This window comes from Chanodichthys erythropterus, chromosome 2 (genome assembly GCF_024489055.1).
Source record: "Chanodichthys erythropterus isolate Z2021 chromosome 2, ASM2448905v1, whole genome shotgun sequence".
In the NCBI taxonomy this organism is placed as follows: Eukaryota; Metazoa; Chordata; class Actinopteri; order Cypriniformes; family Xenocyprididae; genus Chanodichthys; species Chanodichthys erythropterus.
Genome location: NC_090222.1, coordinates 18,167,231 through 18,183,258, shown reverse-complemented (window position 1 = coordinate 18,183,258; position 16,028 = coordinate 18,167,231). Strand labels below are relative to the sequence as shown.

At 34.6% G+C, this 16,028-nt stretch overlaps 1 protein-coding gene and 13 non-coding genes across 14 annotated transcripts; 1 reads left to right on the top strand and 13 right to left on the bottom strand.

The window, feature by feature from the left end:
* Positions 1-685: 685 nt before the first annotated feature.
* LOC137002352 (U7 small nuclear RNA) lies at positions 686-739 on the bottom strand. Its single transcript, XR_010891838.1, has one exon. It is a non-coding gene; the product is annotated as a U7 small nuclear RNA (small nuclear RNA).
* A 1,387-nt stretch (positions 740-2,126) lies between these two features.
* On the top strand, positions 2,127-15,762 carry tpi1b (triosephosphate isomerase 1b). The gene is made up of 7 exons (XM_067403330.1): positions 2,127-2,318; positions 4,304-4,427; positions 4,592-4,676; positions 6,757-6,889; positions 6,985-7,070; positions 7,171-7,258; positions 15,138-15,762. Exons 1-7 carry the CDS (start codon positions 2,207-2,209, stop codon positions 15,254-15,256), a joined length of 747 nt encoding a protein of 248 aa, XP_067259431.1. The 5' UTR covers positions 2,127-2,206; the 3' UTR covers positions 15,257-15,762.
* Positions 6,133-6,186, bottom strand: LOC137002381 (U7 small nuclear RNA). The gene has a single exon (XR_010891850.1). It is a non-coding gene; the product is annotated as a U7 small nuclear RNA (small nuclear RNA).
* On the bottom strand, positions 8,220-8,274 carry LOC137002383 (U7 small nuclear RNA). Its single transcript, XR_010891852.1, has one exon. It is a non-coding gene; the product is annotated as a U7 small nuclear RNA (small nuclear RNA).
* LOC137002404 (U7 small nuclear RNA) lies at positions 8,679-8,732 on the bottom strand. The gene has a single exon (XR_010891860.1). It is a non-coding gene; the product is annotated as a U7 small nuclear RNA (small nuclear RNA).
* Positions 8,939-8,990, bottom strand: LOC137002399 (U7 small nuclear RNA). The gene has a single exon (XR_010891859.1). It is a non-coding gene; the product is annotated as a U7 small nuclear RNA (small nuclear RNA).
* On the bottom strand, positions 9,271-9,324 carry LOC137002391 (U7 small nuclear RNA). The gene has a single exon (XR_010891856.1). It is a non-coding gene; the product is annotated as a U7 small nuclear RNA (small nuclear RNA).
* On the bottom strand, positions 9,610-9,665 carry LOC137002370 (U7 small nuclear RNA). Its single transcript, XR_010891843.1, has one exon. It is a non-coding gene; the product is annotated as a U7 small nuclear RNA (small nuclear RNA).
* LOC137002359 (U7 small nuclear RNA) lies at positions 10,215-10,268 on the bottom strand. The gene has a single exon (XR_010891839.1). It is a non-coding gene; the product is annotated as a U7 small nuclear RNA (small nuclear RNA).
* Positions 10,802-10,857, bottom strand: LOC137002373 (U7 small nuclear RNA). The gene has a single exon (XR_010891847.1). It is a non-coding gene; the product is annotated as a U7 small nuclear RNA (small nuclear RNA).
* LOC137002396 (U7 small nuclear RNA) lies at positions 12,823-12,878 on the bottom strand. Its single transcript, XR_010891858.1, has one exon. It is a non-coding gene; the product is annotated as a U7 small nuclear RNA (small nuclear RNA).
* On the bottom strand, positions 13,163-13,218 carry LOC137002379 (U7 small nuclear RNA). Its single transcript, XR_010891849.1, has one exon. It is a non-coding gene; the product is annotated as a U7 small nuclear RNA (small nuclear RNA).
* LOC137002364 (U7 small nuclear RNA) lies at positions 14,002-14,057 on the bottom strand. The gene has a single exon (XR_010891841.1). It is a non-coding gene; the product is annotated as a U7 small nuclear RNA (small nuclear RNA).
* On the bottom strand, positions 14,367-14,422 carry LOC137002386 (U7 small nuclear RNA). The gene has a single exon (XR_010891855.1). It is a non-coding gene; the product is annotated as a U7 small nuclear RNA (small nuclear RNA).
* Positions 15,763-16,028: the final 266 nt, after the last annotated feature.

Sequence of the window (16,028 nt, the reverse complement as noted above, 5' to 3'; positions counted from 1 at the left end):
CGACCTTTCTAATTGGTTGTAATCATTTAAAGAAAAATTTACTAAACATGGGGCTTAAGAGAACTTTTCGCTGCCTAAGGGCAACGCTGTGCTGTAGAGGGTTAAACCCTTTTTTTCTGTGTGTACTTGCAAAATATATTGATAATAAAGAGATAACAAATGGAAAAGAAAAAAAAAAGTTTATATTGTTTTCATTTTTTACTATTAGACTTCTTTTCTTTTTAGAGCACAAACTTTTCTTATTCTATTTAAACAACTGTATAATACATAATTTGCACACAAATGTACAATAATATACGTGGTTTGTTTTAAACAATGGCACACAGGGCAAAACAGATCTGGAATCACTTTTAACTTAGTACGTTACATAGCTAATGCGTTGTTCTTTTGGGAATGGTGTATTTCTGTGAGCTATGCTGTCATTTATGTATTGAATATCTGTATCTGTTTACTGTCAGTAATGTCCTTGTTGTGACCTGTATAGAAGCTGAGCAATGTTACATGTTTACACTGTGCATTTTAAATACTGATGTTTATTAGCATGCATTGTAATAAATATAAATACATATCAAATTGGTACAGTCCACAAATATTATCTCACAATTCAAATTACAAAATATTCGCTTAGTTTCATTGTCAAATCTGAAATCACACCTCGTTAATCTTACTTTTGACCATCAATAAGGTGGGCTTCCCTTTAAGGGAAACCTGCTGGACAAATACTAAAAGAGCAAATTTCCGTGTTTTCTTGCACGAAGAACCGTCCTGTTTACTTTCGACAGGCATATCGATTACGGTGACTACATAACTGGAGTAAAATCATTTATAGAGATATCAGAAGACCAATTAAACCTGAAATAATGGTTTCATTAATACACGTTCGTGTACTTCATGCAATATTTTTTCTTTAAATAACTTAAAATAACAGAAAACGTCTTTAGCGAAAGGCATTGTGGGAATGCAAATTTAATCCCACCTCCAAAGACACACCGCCCCCTTTTGGCCGACAGATTCATTTTCTCCTGTTTCAATATCTAAAGTAAAAGATTATAAGTGCAAGAATGAAAATACAAAAATAATTTAAAAATTTTCAGAGTCGCCCACACACCGATAATACGCCTCAGCCCATGTGAATGTGATTCCTTTCATCTCTATAGCAGTATATTACAGAAAGCAGTGAATATTTTTATTGATTTTAAAGATTTACATATAGTCAGTGGTTACATTAGGATAAACATTAAATAAAGACATTAAAAGATAAATAAAACCTTAAAATGTTTACAGATATTGACACATTTTTGCTTTCTTATTTTTTAAACTTGATATAGCCTAGTATGGACCCTGGACCACAAAACCAGTCATAAGTCACACAGGTATATTTGTAGCAATAGCCAACAATACATTGTCTGGGTCAAAATGATCGATTTTTCTTTTATGCCAAAAAACATTAGGATATTAAGTAAAGATCATGTTCCATGATGATATTTTGTACATTTTCTACTGTAAATATATCAAACATGTATTTTTGTAAGTGGATATGCATTGTTAAGGACTTCATTTGGACAACTTTAAAGGCGATTTTCTCAATATTTTGATTATTTTGCACCCTTAGACTGACAGATTTTTAAATAGTTGTACCTCAGCCAAATATTGTCCTATCCTAACAAACCATACATCAATGGAAAGCTTATTTAGTATGTATAAATATCAATTTAAAAAGAAAATTACCCTTATTACTGGTTTTGTGATCCAAGGTCACATATTAGATTTAGTTTAGGTATCGTTGTAATTTAGGTATTGTTGAACTTCTGACGTTCTGACTTCTGACAGGCTTATTTCTCCACATTAACATTTATTATGTATACTAAATTTAGCTAATAGAAGTAGCGAATTATTTGGATGAATTAAATATTAAATATTAATATCATTCCCTATGATAAGCATACCATAAACAAAAGAAAAAAAAATGAAACATTTGAAAGCACAGCCATGATGAACACTGGATGCAGCTCACTCTCTCTCCTCTGATCAAAGCACATTCACGCGTGTCGTTTTCAGCCAATCGCAAGCGCCGGGGGGCGGGGCTTCGTCGCAAGCGCTATATAAACTCAAGCGGACTGAATTTCCTCGCTGTCTCTTCGACTGGAGGTCTTCCGTCTCTTTCCAACATCAAATATTTCCTAGTAAAAGCAACACTTTTGCAGTCATGACTGGCAGGAAGTTTTTCGTCGGTGGCAACTGGAAACTGAACGGCGACAAAAAGAGCATTGAAGAGCTCGCCAACACATTGAATAGCGCCAAACTCAACCCAGACACCGGTGAGAATTTCATTCAGTTTCCTCTTCAGCACAATCACACGCCGCTGCAAACACGGGCCTTTTGGGGTTGTGCAACCCGCTGCATTGACCCTGAAATGACATTCACGCGGGACTTTTGACAGCTGCCATCGCCTTTCAGCGCATCACTTACAGGCTCTTATCGTTGTAGTTATTTAATAATGTAACACTTCCGTTTTCTACAGGGTAAATCTTTCTGTTGCTTGTAACTTTCTCGATTAATCTTGTAGACATGTGTCTTGAATAAACTGTGCCCTTACATTTAAACCAGTTGCTGTTATAATTCCGTATAAAAGAGTCGATTGCACGTCGTTTTGTGAATGAATGATGCTGATTTTGTGTCGTGACTCAAGGGTTAAGCTCGGGATGGGTGTGTGATTTCCAGCACGTAGCCACCGAGTGCATGTTCAAAGCCTGTCAAATCAAATGACAGGATGAGTGAGATGCTCGGTTTATCAGAAAAACTGTATTATATTAGCTCATGCTATTTCTTTAAAAAAATCTATATGTATGATACTGGAAAAACAACGATAGTAGCCACAGTTACGCATTTTGAGTGATTAATGAACTCCGTTTCCGCTATTCCGTGTGACGCAAACCTGCATCACTCTTTATTTGAGAATCCAGACAGAGTCGGTCTGTCAGTGGCACAACTGTGGACTTTGAATTGGTAAAGTCCAAAAGTCTCATTCATGGTCTGAAACCCGATAGAAGCGCTCGACTGGCAAAGGTCAAGGGTCAAACTGTCATATATCGGACTAGCTTTTGCCTTTTTGCTTTACTTAATGGTCTGTGTAGTATGCAGTCATATGAGTAACTTTTCCTTTGACCTTTTATCAAGGCGACGAAGCGCCAGATATGCCTGCCCTTTACAGTGAGTTTAATTTAGGCTGACCCAAGATAATTTTACAGTATAAATGCCACCTCCAATGGTGATGCAGTCTAGCCTTAAAAATCATATGAACACTGTAAAACCTGACATATAAAACAATAGCAAAAAAAAGTTTATTGAACCATATTTCTTTTTTAATATATGGCATATATTGTATTATATTTCATACATCAGGCTTTTATGGCTAATAGTATGACATAGTGAGAATATGTAGCTCACACTCGAGGAGAAAAACGGCATCAGTTTTATTCAGAGGCCCAAACTGAGCAAAAACATGCAGTTTGGTTAATGTTATTTTATGGCCAAAATGTGAAGAAATTCTGTTAGCTTGTAACGTAAATCAACAAAATTTTTGTTTAAAAGCAAAGCATAATCGACTACTTGCATAAAATGCATATAAATATCAGTTGTCACTTTGTATCTCCCGATAATATCTTAGAAAGATGATATTTAAATACTTAGTTTTATCATCAAAGCTGTAGTTTGTATTGTGGGAGCAAAACATATAATGCAATGCAGTGATGTACAAATAAATGTTCCTCAAAAGCCTGTTGTTTCATATATGATGCATGATTATTATTATTTTCTTTTTTTTTTTTAAAGGAAAAAAGATGTATGGATAATCAAGTCTATATCTTAAAAGATTTCACAGCAAAAAGACACTCGTGCCATGACCGGAAGGTGGATATTTTTACAATTATACTAACAGGTCTTTTACTTGCTATAATATACTTTTAATCAGAGATCAGAAGGCATGTAGTAGATTGTGTACAAGTGCTTTTCGATGTTGATCATTTAGAGGCCTTAGAAACCCATGTGTCAAATATGATACAGCAGGCTTTATAGGGTTAAAAAAAATATTAGCAAATCTGTCCATATTTTCCTGAACTTTGCTTTCCATCTTGCAGTGTTCTTGAGCATGATTGTCCTGTCGGTAATCTGAATGGTTAAATGTTCGGGACATTAACATCTATTCGTTAGTGACATGACAGCAGTCATGGTGGTCTGTCACATTAAAAAAAAGCACTGCAGTAACAATTTAGGATGTTTTCTAACCCGTTTGCTTTTTTGACAGATGTTGTGTGTGGAGCCCCATCCATCTACCTCGACTTCGCCAGGTCCAAGCTGAATCCTAACATTGAGGTGGCTGCACAGAACTGCTACAAGGTTGCAAAGGGAGCCTTCACCGGAGAGATCAGGTACACGTCAACCCGTTTACAGTCCAGAAAGACCGTAAATGAAATATGAATAAATCCTGAAAATGAAAATATATTTTAATTCGTTCACATTTATGGCCCTTTTTTCTGTTTTTTTTTTTTTCTCTCATATTTGTCACAATAAAAGATCCGTCTTATTCTTTCAGCCCAGCGATGATTAAGGACTGTGGAGTGAAATGGGTGATTCTGGGACACTCTGAGAGACGTCATGTGTTTGGAGAGAGTGATGAGGTAACTCAGTGCCTTACATGTTATAGAAAACCCTATTTTCATTATAGAATAAATCAGCAGCTGTAGTGAATCTAGTGCTCCATGTGTTTGAGCAATCTTTTCTTGAACATGATTTCATTAGTTGTATTTGATTTAAGTGTAATCTGTTGACTGTGGAAAAGCTACACTAAAACCATGTGTTTTACTGCCCCCTTGTGTGTAGATTGATTTATAGCAGCTGTACTCATCTATACATATCAATGTTTAAGCACATACAGTATAAAACATAGTGCTCAGTTATGGATACAGTTTCCTTCTCTTTAGATAAAACAAGTAACAAAATATGCATTGCATAAGCATTTTAAAGCAAATTCTTTAAAACAGATATTTTAGGAGAGGAGTTATTTTAAGTCAAAGTAATCCCACCCATTACTTTGTTTGTCACCACGAGTGAGATACTCATTCAAAGAAGGTGAATGGAAGTTAAAGTGCCCTTATTATGCTTTATTAAGGTTCCAAATTTGTTTTTTAGGTCTCCTACAATAGGTTTACATGCATTCAGAGTTCAAAAAAACACCTAAGTTTTCTCATTGTATACATTGCACATCACCTCATTTCTCTGCTCTGATTGGTCAGACAGCACAGTCTGTTGATTGGTCGACTTCTTACAGCACATGTCAGAAACAAAACGCCTATTGTCATATCTGAATTTCAGCTCCAGAGGCTTCCACACTATTTGATACACAGTGGGCCTCATTTATAAAGCGTGTATGCACAGATTTGATCTTTGAGTGTGCGTACGCTTAAATCCATGCCACCGTCATACTTATAAAAACGGTCTTTGACGTGGAAAAGGGCTTAGAGCAGACGTACGCACTTTTCCTTTTCAGATTACTGCAGGGTTTTGGAAATCTAAGCTATTTTTACAGCTCGCCAAGGATTTGGACAGTGACTGGTGATCATTTATATGTAAATGACATTTATTAGGTGTCGTTTAAAATGCTGAGAAATGAAACCATTCAGCTGTGCGCAAGTTCAAAATCATTTGCGATTTACAGATTTCACATCTGAAAGAGGCGTACGCTTGTTTTCTCTGTGTATGTTCATTCTATGAATCACACATATGCACAACGGAGAAATGATCGTAAGATCAAATTTAAGACTGTTTCTGCACAACATTTTATAAAAGAGGCCCAGTGATATGAACCGTGGTGTCGATTTTTCCATATTAATTCCAGTATGAGTCCTCATTGTTTGGAAGTGCATGTGTGGATTCACAGCGCTGAAAACAAAATCTTCTCGACATGTCGACAACACGAACCAAATTATTCCAGGCCTCAGCTACAACTACAGTGTTTGAGAGTGGTTCAACGTAGACATTCAAGAGCAGCCAATGAAAACCATAGGCTGGTACTGGAAATTTGTCACATTCTTACTTTTATAATATTCTCACACATATTTCTTTTAACCATTATGGAAGGGCTCCCTTTTATAGAAAACCTACTAGACAAATACTAAAAGAGCAAATTTCCAACTACAAAATGTGCAGTGAAGTCTCCGATCAATTTGAGTGGGTACCTCACTGGTGGTGACTGAGTCTTGCATACGTTTTAGCAGCATTTGAACAATTGAAAGGCATTATGGGTATGCAAATTTGAACAGCCCATACAATCCTCTCACCTCCTATACTCCTGTCCATACTGTCTCTGGACATAAATGTATACAGTAAGCAATGGGATAAATGTAGCACTGTGTTTGAACAGAAATTACAAAAACATTCTTGTGATTTAAGTTTATTAGTTTTGTGGTTAAAAATCAACTATTATGGATATGCAGATTTGACATGCATAGTTCCTGAATGAGCATTTTTATGAAAATAATGGAATTGAACAGAATTTAATAGATATTATTTAGATATCATTAGGCACTTTAAAACATAATGACAGTAATTACATTTAGTATGTTTTTAGTAATAATGAAATAAGAAAATAAGAAACCTTTAAGTTTAAAGCATACACTGGTCTCATAAAAGGTCACCATTTCACTTAATAAATCATAAGAACTTTCTGATCTCCCTCTTTGAATTAATTTTTTCTGATAGTTGATTGGACAGAAGGTCGCTCATGCTCTTGAGAGCGGTTTGGGTGTGATCGCCTGCATTGGTGAGAAGCTGGATGAGAGGGAGGCCGGAATCACAGAGAAAGTTGTTTTTGCGCAGACCAAGTTCATTGCAGGTATCTTTCAATTTAGTGAAGTGTGTATGTGTGTGTTATATGTATATATAATTAAACATTCCTTGTATTTAAAATAAGACTATCATCTATTTTAGATAATGTGAAGGACTGGAGCAAAGTGGTCCTTGCTTATGAGCCTGTTTGGGCCATTGGCACTGGAAAAACTGCATCGCCCCAACAGGTACAGACAAGCCGTTTGGATTAGAACATGGTGGTTTTTCATACATATTGCCTGGTTTCAATTACCTCAGTGACTCAGTCTCTTTCTGCTGTTCTTACAGGCTCAGGAGGTACATGACAAGCTCAGGCAGTGGATAAAGGCCAACGTCTCAGAGGCTGTTGCCAGCTCTGTCAGAATCATTTATGGAGGTCAGTCCTCTAAATTTTTCCATCTTTTTCCTCATAGAACAATATACATGTAGACTCTAATATAAATAAATATATATATATATATATATATATATATATATATATATATATAGATATAGATATAGATATAGATATAGATATATAGATATAGATATATATATATATAGATATAGATATAGATAATTTCCTGGACAAATTTTTAAAAAAAAAAAAGGAATCTTTGTCCAGTGACACACTCATTCAATAGGTAGACCAATGATGGTGACTGAACCAAGTTAAAGATAATTTTGTAGCCAACACTTGATTGGTTAAATTAAATATTTGTTAAACGGGTTACATCAAATATTTCACTTGATTTTACTTAATACCGAAATAATTAAAAAAACATTTGGAACATGTAAAAGGACTCATATATATATATATATATATATATATATATATATATATATATATATATACAAATTTAGACACGCCTCCTTTAATTCTGTCACCTCCCACCCACTGCTTATGAATGTGAATGTAAATAAGAATGTAGAATGTAAATAAAGAACTGGAGAATTTATAGTGGACTGCTGTGCCAATGTAACCTATACACATACTGACATGACGCTAGTGCAATGTATTACTGTAAGCACTGGTTACTTTATGGTTGTTTGGGAAAGTTTATGGTTCATTCTGGTTTATATTCACTTCAGTGTTTATATATAAACATTAAGTAGGGATTTATTATAGTCATGCCACACAGCTACATAAACACACATAAAAACTCTATGTTCGCTACTCTTGACAAAAGTGTATATAGTAACAACATTCAGTAGTTTATAATCAAAATTGTTCTGTGCATAAAGTGTACGTCATATTGTTACAAAACGTTAAATTTAAAGTAAATGTAAATCTTTGTTGTAGTCTATATTTTCCTTTTCAATCAAACTTTAAATAAACCTTTCTTTTAACAAGTATGAAGAGCTTCCTTTTAAAGGAAACCTACTGGACAAATACTAAAAGAGCAAATTTTCACCATATTTTGGTGCAGTGAAGCTCCCCATCAGTGTGTGTGGATTCCTCACTCGTGGTGACTGAAGCGATGAGGTTGTGATTGACGTTTAATGACAGTAATGTTGCATTAAACTGTTTAAAATGTGCATCATGAATTAATGCATATTGCTTCACTTACTGTTTTTATTTATTTTTTATTTTTTTTTTCAAAAATAGCAAGAGTAATGTAGTATTCCACTCTTATCCATAGTAACATCTGAACCGCTTAAAGTGAAAGGCATTATGGGTAGCAATTTTGTATAAGTCTCCCAAGACTGATTCTAGATATAAATATTATTGCTTTTTAGTACATGCGTACATGGATATTTGAATGTTGCTAAACCCTTTAAAACAAACAAAACTTTTTTTTTTTTAACCAATATGAAGGAGTATCCTTATAAAGAACACCAACTAGACAAATAATAAAAGAGAAATTTTCAACTAATCTTTGTTGCTGTGATCCTCTGCCATGACTGTGAGTATCTCACTCATGTGACTGAAGGAAAAAACTTCATCCACTACCATAAATGGTGATACTTTGTTTAGATATAGTATGTATAATTAGTACTTTAATACTACTTCTCTCTTCTAAATATCAAGTTTAAACTTTAAGCTATTTTAATATCTGTCATTTAACTAGTATGTATGGGTTTTTTTATAGAAAACCTACTGGACAAATACTAAAAGAGCAAATTTCAAACTATTATTGTTCACTGAATCTCTCCGATCGATTTGAATGAGTATCTCACCCATGGTGACTAAAGCAAACAAGACTAAGTTCAACATGTGAACGGTATTATGCAAATGTAAACACACCAACGTTACCTGCTAATAACGCATACCGTTTCTGGACAAGAGTTTTTATGATGGTACTTGAGCAATGAGTTAAAACACTACCACAAGTAGAATTATAATATTATTTTACTTTTAAAATTTCAAGCTCCAACCTCTATAATCTTTAATTCAACAGTTATGAATGGGGCTTTCTTTTATAGAAAACCTACTCAACAAATACTAAAAGAGCAAATTTCAAACTAATCATTGTTCACTGAATCTCTCCGATCGATTTGAACGAGTATCTCACTAATGGTGACTGAAGCAAACAAGACTAAGTTCAACGTGTGAATGTTATTATGCAAATTTAAACACACCCCCACCAACGTTACCTGCTAATTACACACACTGTTTCTGGACAAGAGTTTTTATGATGGTACCTGAGCAATGAGTTAAAATACCACCACATGTAGAGCTATAATATTATTTCACTTTTAAAATTTCAAGCTCAAACTCTATAATCTTTCTTTCAACAGTTAAGAATGGGCTTTCTTTTAGAGAAAACCTACTGGACAAATACTGAAAGAGCAAATTTCTAGCTAATCGTTGTTCACTGAATCTCTCCCTTCAATTTGAACGAGTATCTCAACCATGGTGACTGAAGTAAACAAGACCAAGTACAACACGTGAAAGGCATTATTATGCAAATTTAGGAGCTCATTGCGTTCAAGTTTTGAAATGGGAGGGTGTTCATGTGCAATTTTTACCTAGGAAACTCGTTTATAATAATTCTGAGAGCATGTGAAGGCAGCATAATTATGCATACTGTTCTGGACAAGAGTTTTTATGATGGTACCTGAGCAATTAGTTAAAATACCACCACATAGAGCTGTAATATTACTTCACTATAAAACACCATGCTCAAACTTTCACAATATTTATTTCAACAGTTATAAAAGAGCTTGCTTTTAAAAGAAACCTACTGGACAATTACTAAGAGTACATTTTTAGCCAGTTGTAATGAAGTGAAATCTATTCCATCATAACACAAAATAACATTTGCGTAGCTGTAATTGCAATCTACTCTGAAACTTCAAGTACAAACTTTCAAAATATTCCAAGATATTTTTCCTTTAACACGTACGAATGGGGCTTTCTTTTATAGAAAACCTACTGGACAAATACTAAAAGAGCAAATTTCAAACTAATCATTGTTCACTGAATCTGTCCCATCGATTTGAACGAGTATCTCACTCATGGTGACTGAAGTAAACAAGACCAAGTACAACACGTGAAAGGCATCATTATGCAAATTTACGAGCTCGTTGCGTTCAAGTTTCGAAATGGGAGGATGTTCATGTGCAATTTTTACCTAGGAAACTCGTTTATAATAATTCTGAGAGCATGTGAAGGCAGCATAATTATGCATACTGTTCTGGACAAGAGTTTTTATGATGGTACCTGAGCAATGAGTTAAAATATCACCACATGTAGAACTGTAATATTACTTCACTCTGAAACACCATGCTCAAACTCCCTTCTTTATTTCAATAGTTATAAAAGAGCTTTATTTTAAAGGAAACCTACTGGACAAATACTAAAAGGAAATTTCTATCTGGTTGTTGTGAAATGAGACCTTTTCCATCACAACAACATAATTTACACAACTATAATAATATCTCACTCTTAAACAGTTCAAAATATTCAAAGAGACCTTTCTTTAAACAGTTATGAATGGGCTTTCATTTATAGAAAACCTACTGGACAAATACTGAAAGAGCAAATTACTAGCTAATCGTTGTTCTCGGAATCTCTCCCTTCAATTTGAACGACTATCTCACTCATGGTGACTGAAGCAAACAAACTAGACCAAGTACAACACGTGAAATGCATTGCTATGCAAATTTAAACACACCCCCATCAACGTTACCTGCTAATTACACATACCATTTCTGGACAAGAGTTTTTCTGATGGCAATTAGGCAATTTGTTAAAATACCACCACATGTAGAACCATAAACTTATTTCACTTTTATAACTTCAAGCTCAAACTTCCATGATATTTAAAAATCTTTCTTTCAACAGTTATGTGTGGATTATCTTTTATAGAAAATCAACTAGACATATACTAAAAGAGTGTATCTCTAGCTAATGGATGTGCACTGAATCTCTCCCTTCAATTTGAACGAGTATCTCACTCATGGTGACTGAAGCAAACAAGACCAAGTACAACACGTGAAAGGCATCATTATGCAAATTTAAACACACACCCACCAACGGTACATGCTACTAATTACTGTAACACAGTTCATAAATGGGAAGAAGGAGGCGGGAACCGGCGAACGTTCAAACAAACTTTAATCTCAAAATAAACAAACAAAACGAAAGTAATGCCGGCAGACCCTCGCGGACGTCTGCCGGCCACACAAACATAACAAAACCATAAAATAAAGTCCAGGCCTGGTCCTCTCTCGTCCTTCATTGTAGTCGCTCCTCCTTTTATGCCTCCGGAGCTCCTCCGTGAGAGACTCGAGGCCGGCACGCCTCGCAGGTGACGCTCATTATCACTCGCGTCACCGGCCTCGCGCCGTTCCCTCGCGGCTCTCGCCCGCCCTGCTCGTCACAATTATGTATACTGTTTCTGGATTAGATTTTTTTGTGATGGCACATGAGCAGTAAGTTAAAATGCTACCACATGTAGAACTGTAATATTTAATATTTTAAAGGTGCCATCGAATGGAAAATTGAATTTATCTTGGCATTGTTGAATAACAAGAGTTCAGTACATGGAAATGACATACAGTGAGTCTCAAACACCATTGTTTCCTCCTTCTTATATAAATCTCATTTGTTTAAAAGACCTCTGAAGAACAGGCGAATCTCAACATAACACTGACTGTTACGTAACAGTCGGATCATTAATATGTACGCCCCCAATATTTGCATATGCCAGACCATGTTTAAGGCATTACACAAGGGCAGGCAATATTAACATCTGGATCTGCACACAGCTGAATTATCAGACTAGGCAAGCAAGCAAGGACAACAGCGAAAAATGGCAGATGGAGCGATAATAACTGACATGATCCATGATATCATGATATTTTTAGTGATATTTGTAAATTGTCTTTCTAAATGTTTCGTTAGCATGTTGCTAATGTACTGTTAAATGTGGTTAAAGTTACCATCGTTTATTACTGTATTCACGGAGACAAGAGCCGTCGCTATTTTCATTTTTCACTTGCAGTCTGTATAATTCATAAACACAACTATATTCTTTATAAATCTCTCCAACAGTCTGTAATGTTAGCCTGTTACCCACAGAGCATTGCCTCAAACTCATTCAGAATCAAATGTAAACATCAAAATAAATACAATACTCACATGATCTGATGTATGCATGCAGCATGCATGATGAACACTTTGTAAAGATCCATTTTGAGGGTTATATTAGCTGTGTGAACTTTGTTTATGCTGTTCAAGGCAAGCGCGAGCTCCGGGGGCGTGGAGCATGAGAATTAAAGGGGCCACATCCTGAATCGGTGCATTTCTAATTATGCCCCAAAATAGGCAGTTAAAAAAAATATTTAAAAAGTCTATAGGGTATTTTGAGCTGAAACTTCACAGACAGATTCAGGGGACACCTTAGACTTACATTACATCTTGTAAAAATAACATTCAAAGGCACCTTTTAAGATTTCAAGCTTAAATTTCCACAATACTTCCCAAAAATTTTTTTCTTTCAACAGTTATGAATGGGTTTTCATTTATAGAAAACCTACTGGACAAATACTAAAAGAGTGAATTTCTATCTAATCGTTGTTCACTGAATCTTTCCAATCAATTTCAACGACTATCTCACTCATGGTGACTGAAGCAAACAAGACCAAGTACAACACGTGAAAGGCATTATTATGCAAATTTAAACACACACCCACCAATGTTACCTGCTGCTAATTAGAGTTTTTATGATGGCACATAAGCAATAAGTTAAAATACCACCACATGTAGAACTACAATATTATTTATATTAAAAATTCAAACTCAAACTTCCATGATATTTAAAAATAAAAACCTTTCTTTCAACAGTTATGAATGGGCTTTCTTTTATAGAAAACCTACTGGACAAATACTGAAAGAGTAAATTTCTAGCTAATCATTGTTCACTGAATCTCTCCCATCGATTTGAAAAAAATATAACTTTTTTGTTGTAAAAAAACAAACAAGCAAGCCCAGTCTAGGTGAGAATAAGTAATTCAAAAGTAATGTAATGCATTACTTTTCACGAAAAGTAACCAAGTAACACAATTAGTTACTTTTTTTGGAAGTTATGCAATATTGTAATGTATTACTTTTAAAAGTAACTTTCCCCAACACTGATGGTGACTGAAGCAAACGTGTGAATGTTATTATGCAAATGTAAACACACCCCCACCAATGTTACCTGCTAATTATACATACTGTTTCTGGACAAGAGTTTTTATGATGGCACATGAGCAATGAGTTAAAATACCACCACATGTAGAACTATAATATTATTTCACTTTTAAAAATTCAAGCTCAAACTTGCAGAAGAGGATTAGGGCCAAGCAATAATAAAAAAATAAAACCATCTCAAGATTAAAGTTGTTAAATTTCAAGAATAAAGTCGAGATAAAATGTTGAGAATAGAGTCATTTAAATTGAGAAAAAAAGTTGTTAAATTACCAGAACAAATTCGTTAAATTACGAATTTGTTCTCATAATTTAACGACTTTTTTCTTGTAATTTAATGACTTTATTCTCAACATTTTATCTCGTCTTTATTCTCGAAATTTAACAACTTTAATCTTGAGATGGTTTTATTTTTTTATTATTGCTTGGCCCTAATCCTCTTCCGTACAAACTTCCTTTATTTAAAAGTAAAAATCTTTTTTTTTTTTCAACAGTTATGAATGGGCTTTCTTTTATAGAAAACCTACTGGACAAATACTGAAAGAGCAAATTTCTAGTTAATCATTGTTCACTGAATCTCTCCCTTCAATTTGAACGACTATCTCACCCATGGTGACTGAAGCAAACAAGACCAAGTACAACACGTGAAAGGCATCATTATGCAAATTTAAACACACCCCCACCAACGCTACATGATACTAATTATGTATACTGTTTCTGGATAAGATTTTTTTTTTTGTGATGGCACATGAGCAGTAAGATAAAATACCACCACACATAGAACTGTAATATTTAATATTTTAAGAATTCAAGCTTAAACTTAAACAATATATATTTTTTTAAATCTTTCTTTCAACAGTTATGAATGGGTTTTCATTTATAGAAAACCTGCTGGACAAATACTAAAAGAGTGAATTTCTAGCTAATCATTGTTCACTGAATCTCTCCCATCAAATTGAACGACTATCTCACTCATGGTGACTGAAGCAAACAAGACCAACACGTGAAAGGCATTATTAGGCAAATTTAAACACACCCCCATAAACGTTACCTGCTACTAATGCTGCCTTCACATGCTATCGGAAAATTGATAATTCCCACCTCTGAAGTCGTGATTACGAGATCATCAGCTTCAAGTTTCGAAACAAGAGACTGAAGCAAACAAGATTGTTCAATGTGTGAAAGGCATTATTATGCAATTTAAACACGCCCCCAAACAATGTCACCCCCTACTAATTACATGTACTGTTTCTCAACAAGTTTTTATGTTAGCATATAAACAACAAGATAAAAAAAATAATGCCTATTGCCTATGCATAGAGAAATTCCACTGATGTGAAACATCAAACTTACACTATATTTGGTGAAAAATATTTCTTGAATTTTTTTTTTTTTTTTTTATTCCCTAAGAGTGTTCCAACATGATACCAGTGTAATTTATTCTTATAAACTGATGAAGCTGTGCTTATTTTAGGGCACTTAGTGAATGGTTTGCTTTACTTTTTAGAAAATTAAGACATTTTCCAAGCAACAGCAGATCCAAATATCATCAGCATTAAAAAAATGTTTGCTGCTCTTTATATTAAAAAAAAGTCTTTGCGAAAATGTAACCTTTTTTTATTGTCCACCATTTCAGGGTCTGTCACCGGAGGGACCTGCAAGGAGCTTGCTTCTCAGAAAGACGTGGATGGCTTCCTGGTGGGCGGCGCTTCCCTGAAACCAGAGTTTATCGACATTATTAATGCGAAAGCATAAAGAGCTGAAACCATCATCTATCTAAACCTTAGGGCTTAGGTCTGCTCCCAAATCCTGCTCTTCTTTAGAAAGTGTTATTGTGGTTTTGTTGCAATTGTTGCACTTTTGTTTTTTGTATTATTATAAAGGGACAGATTGATACAAACTAAAAACTCAAGGGTTTTATTCCACTGAAATGCGTGCAACTGAGTGTCTAAACCCTATTTGTGTAGTGAAGTACAGGACTGTAATTAGAACCATCATGAGGCTTTAGGGCCCACGCCTTTACTTGAATAATGTTTACCAACATTCTTGTGTTCACGGTGTCAAAAATACGATGAAGTCAATCAACCTCAGCATCTTTTTAATTCAAGTGAAACTACTTTCCATGAATGTGGTTGTCCTGATGTTTTCCTGTCCCTCAGAGAGTCTCTGACTGGCCTGTCGCAAAGGTGTAATAACCAACATTATTTGTTATAAAGGATGACAGAAATATTCTAATAAATGTTTCAGGAACATAGAACTAATTTTACTGTTGTCTCGTTATTTTACTGGAACATTCTGCATAATTAAATTTTTGTAGCCACACACACATACCTTTAGTTTGGTGTTAGAACAAACTTTAAACAAGTCTCATACTCACCAAGACTGAATTTGAAAAAACAAACAGAACAGTAATATTGTGAAATTATATCAAATTAAAATTAGTTTATTTTAAAATGTAATTTATTCCTGTGATGGCAAAAGTGATTGTTCAGCATCATTACACCAGTGTCACATGATTCTTCAGAAA

Excerpts from the sequence above, each read along its gene's own strand:
- tpi1b (XM_067403330.1), top strand. The coding sequence starts at position 2,207 with ATGACTGGCAGGAAGTTTTTCGTCGGTGGCAACTGGAAACTGAACGGC. Across the intron at positions 7,071-7,170 it reads AAACTGCATCGCCCCAACAG|GCTCAGGAGGTACATGACAA; the intron begins GTACAGACAAGC and ends CTGTTCTTACAG. Across the intron at positions 7,259-15,137 it reads TGTCAGAATCATTTATGGAG|GGTCTGTCACCGGAGGGACC; the intron begins GTCAGTCCTCTA and ends CCACCATTTCAG.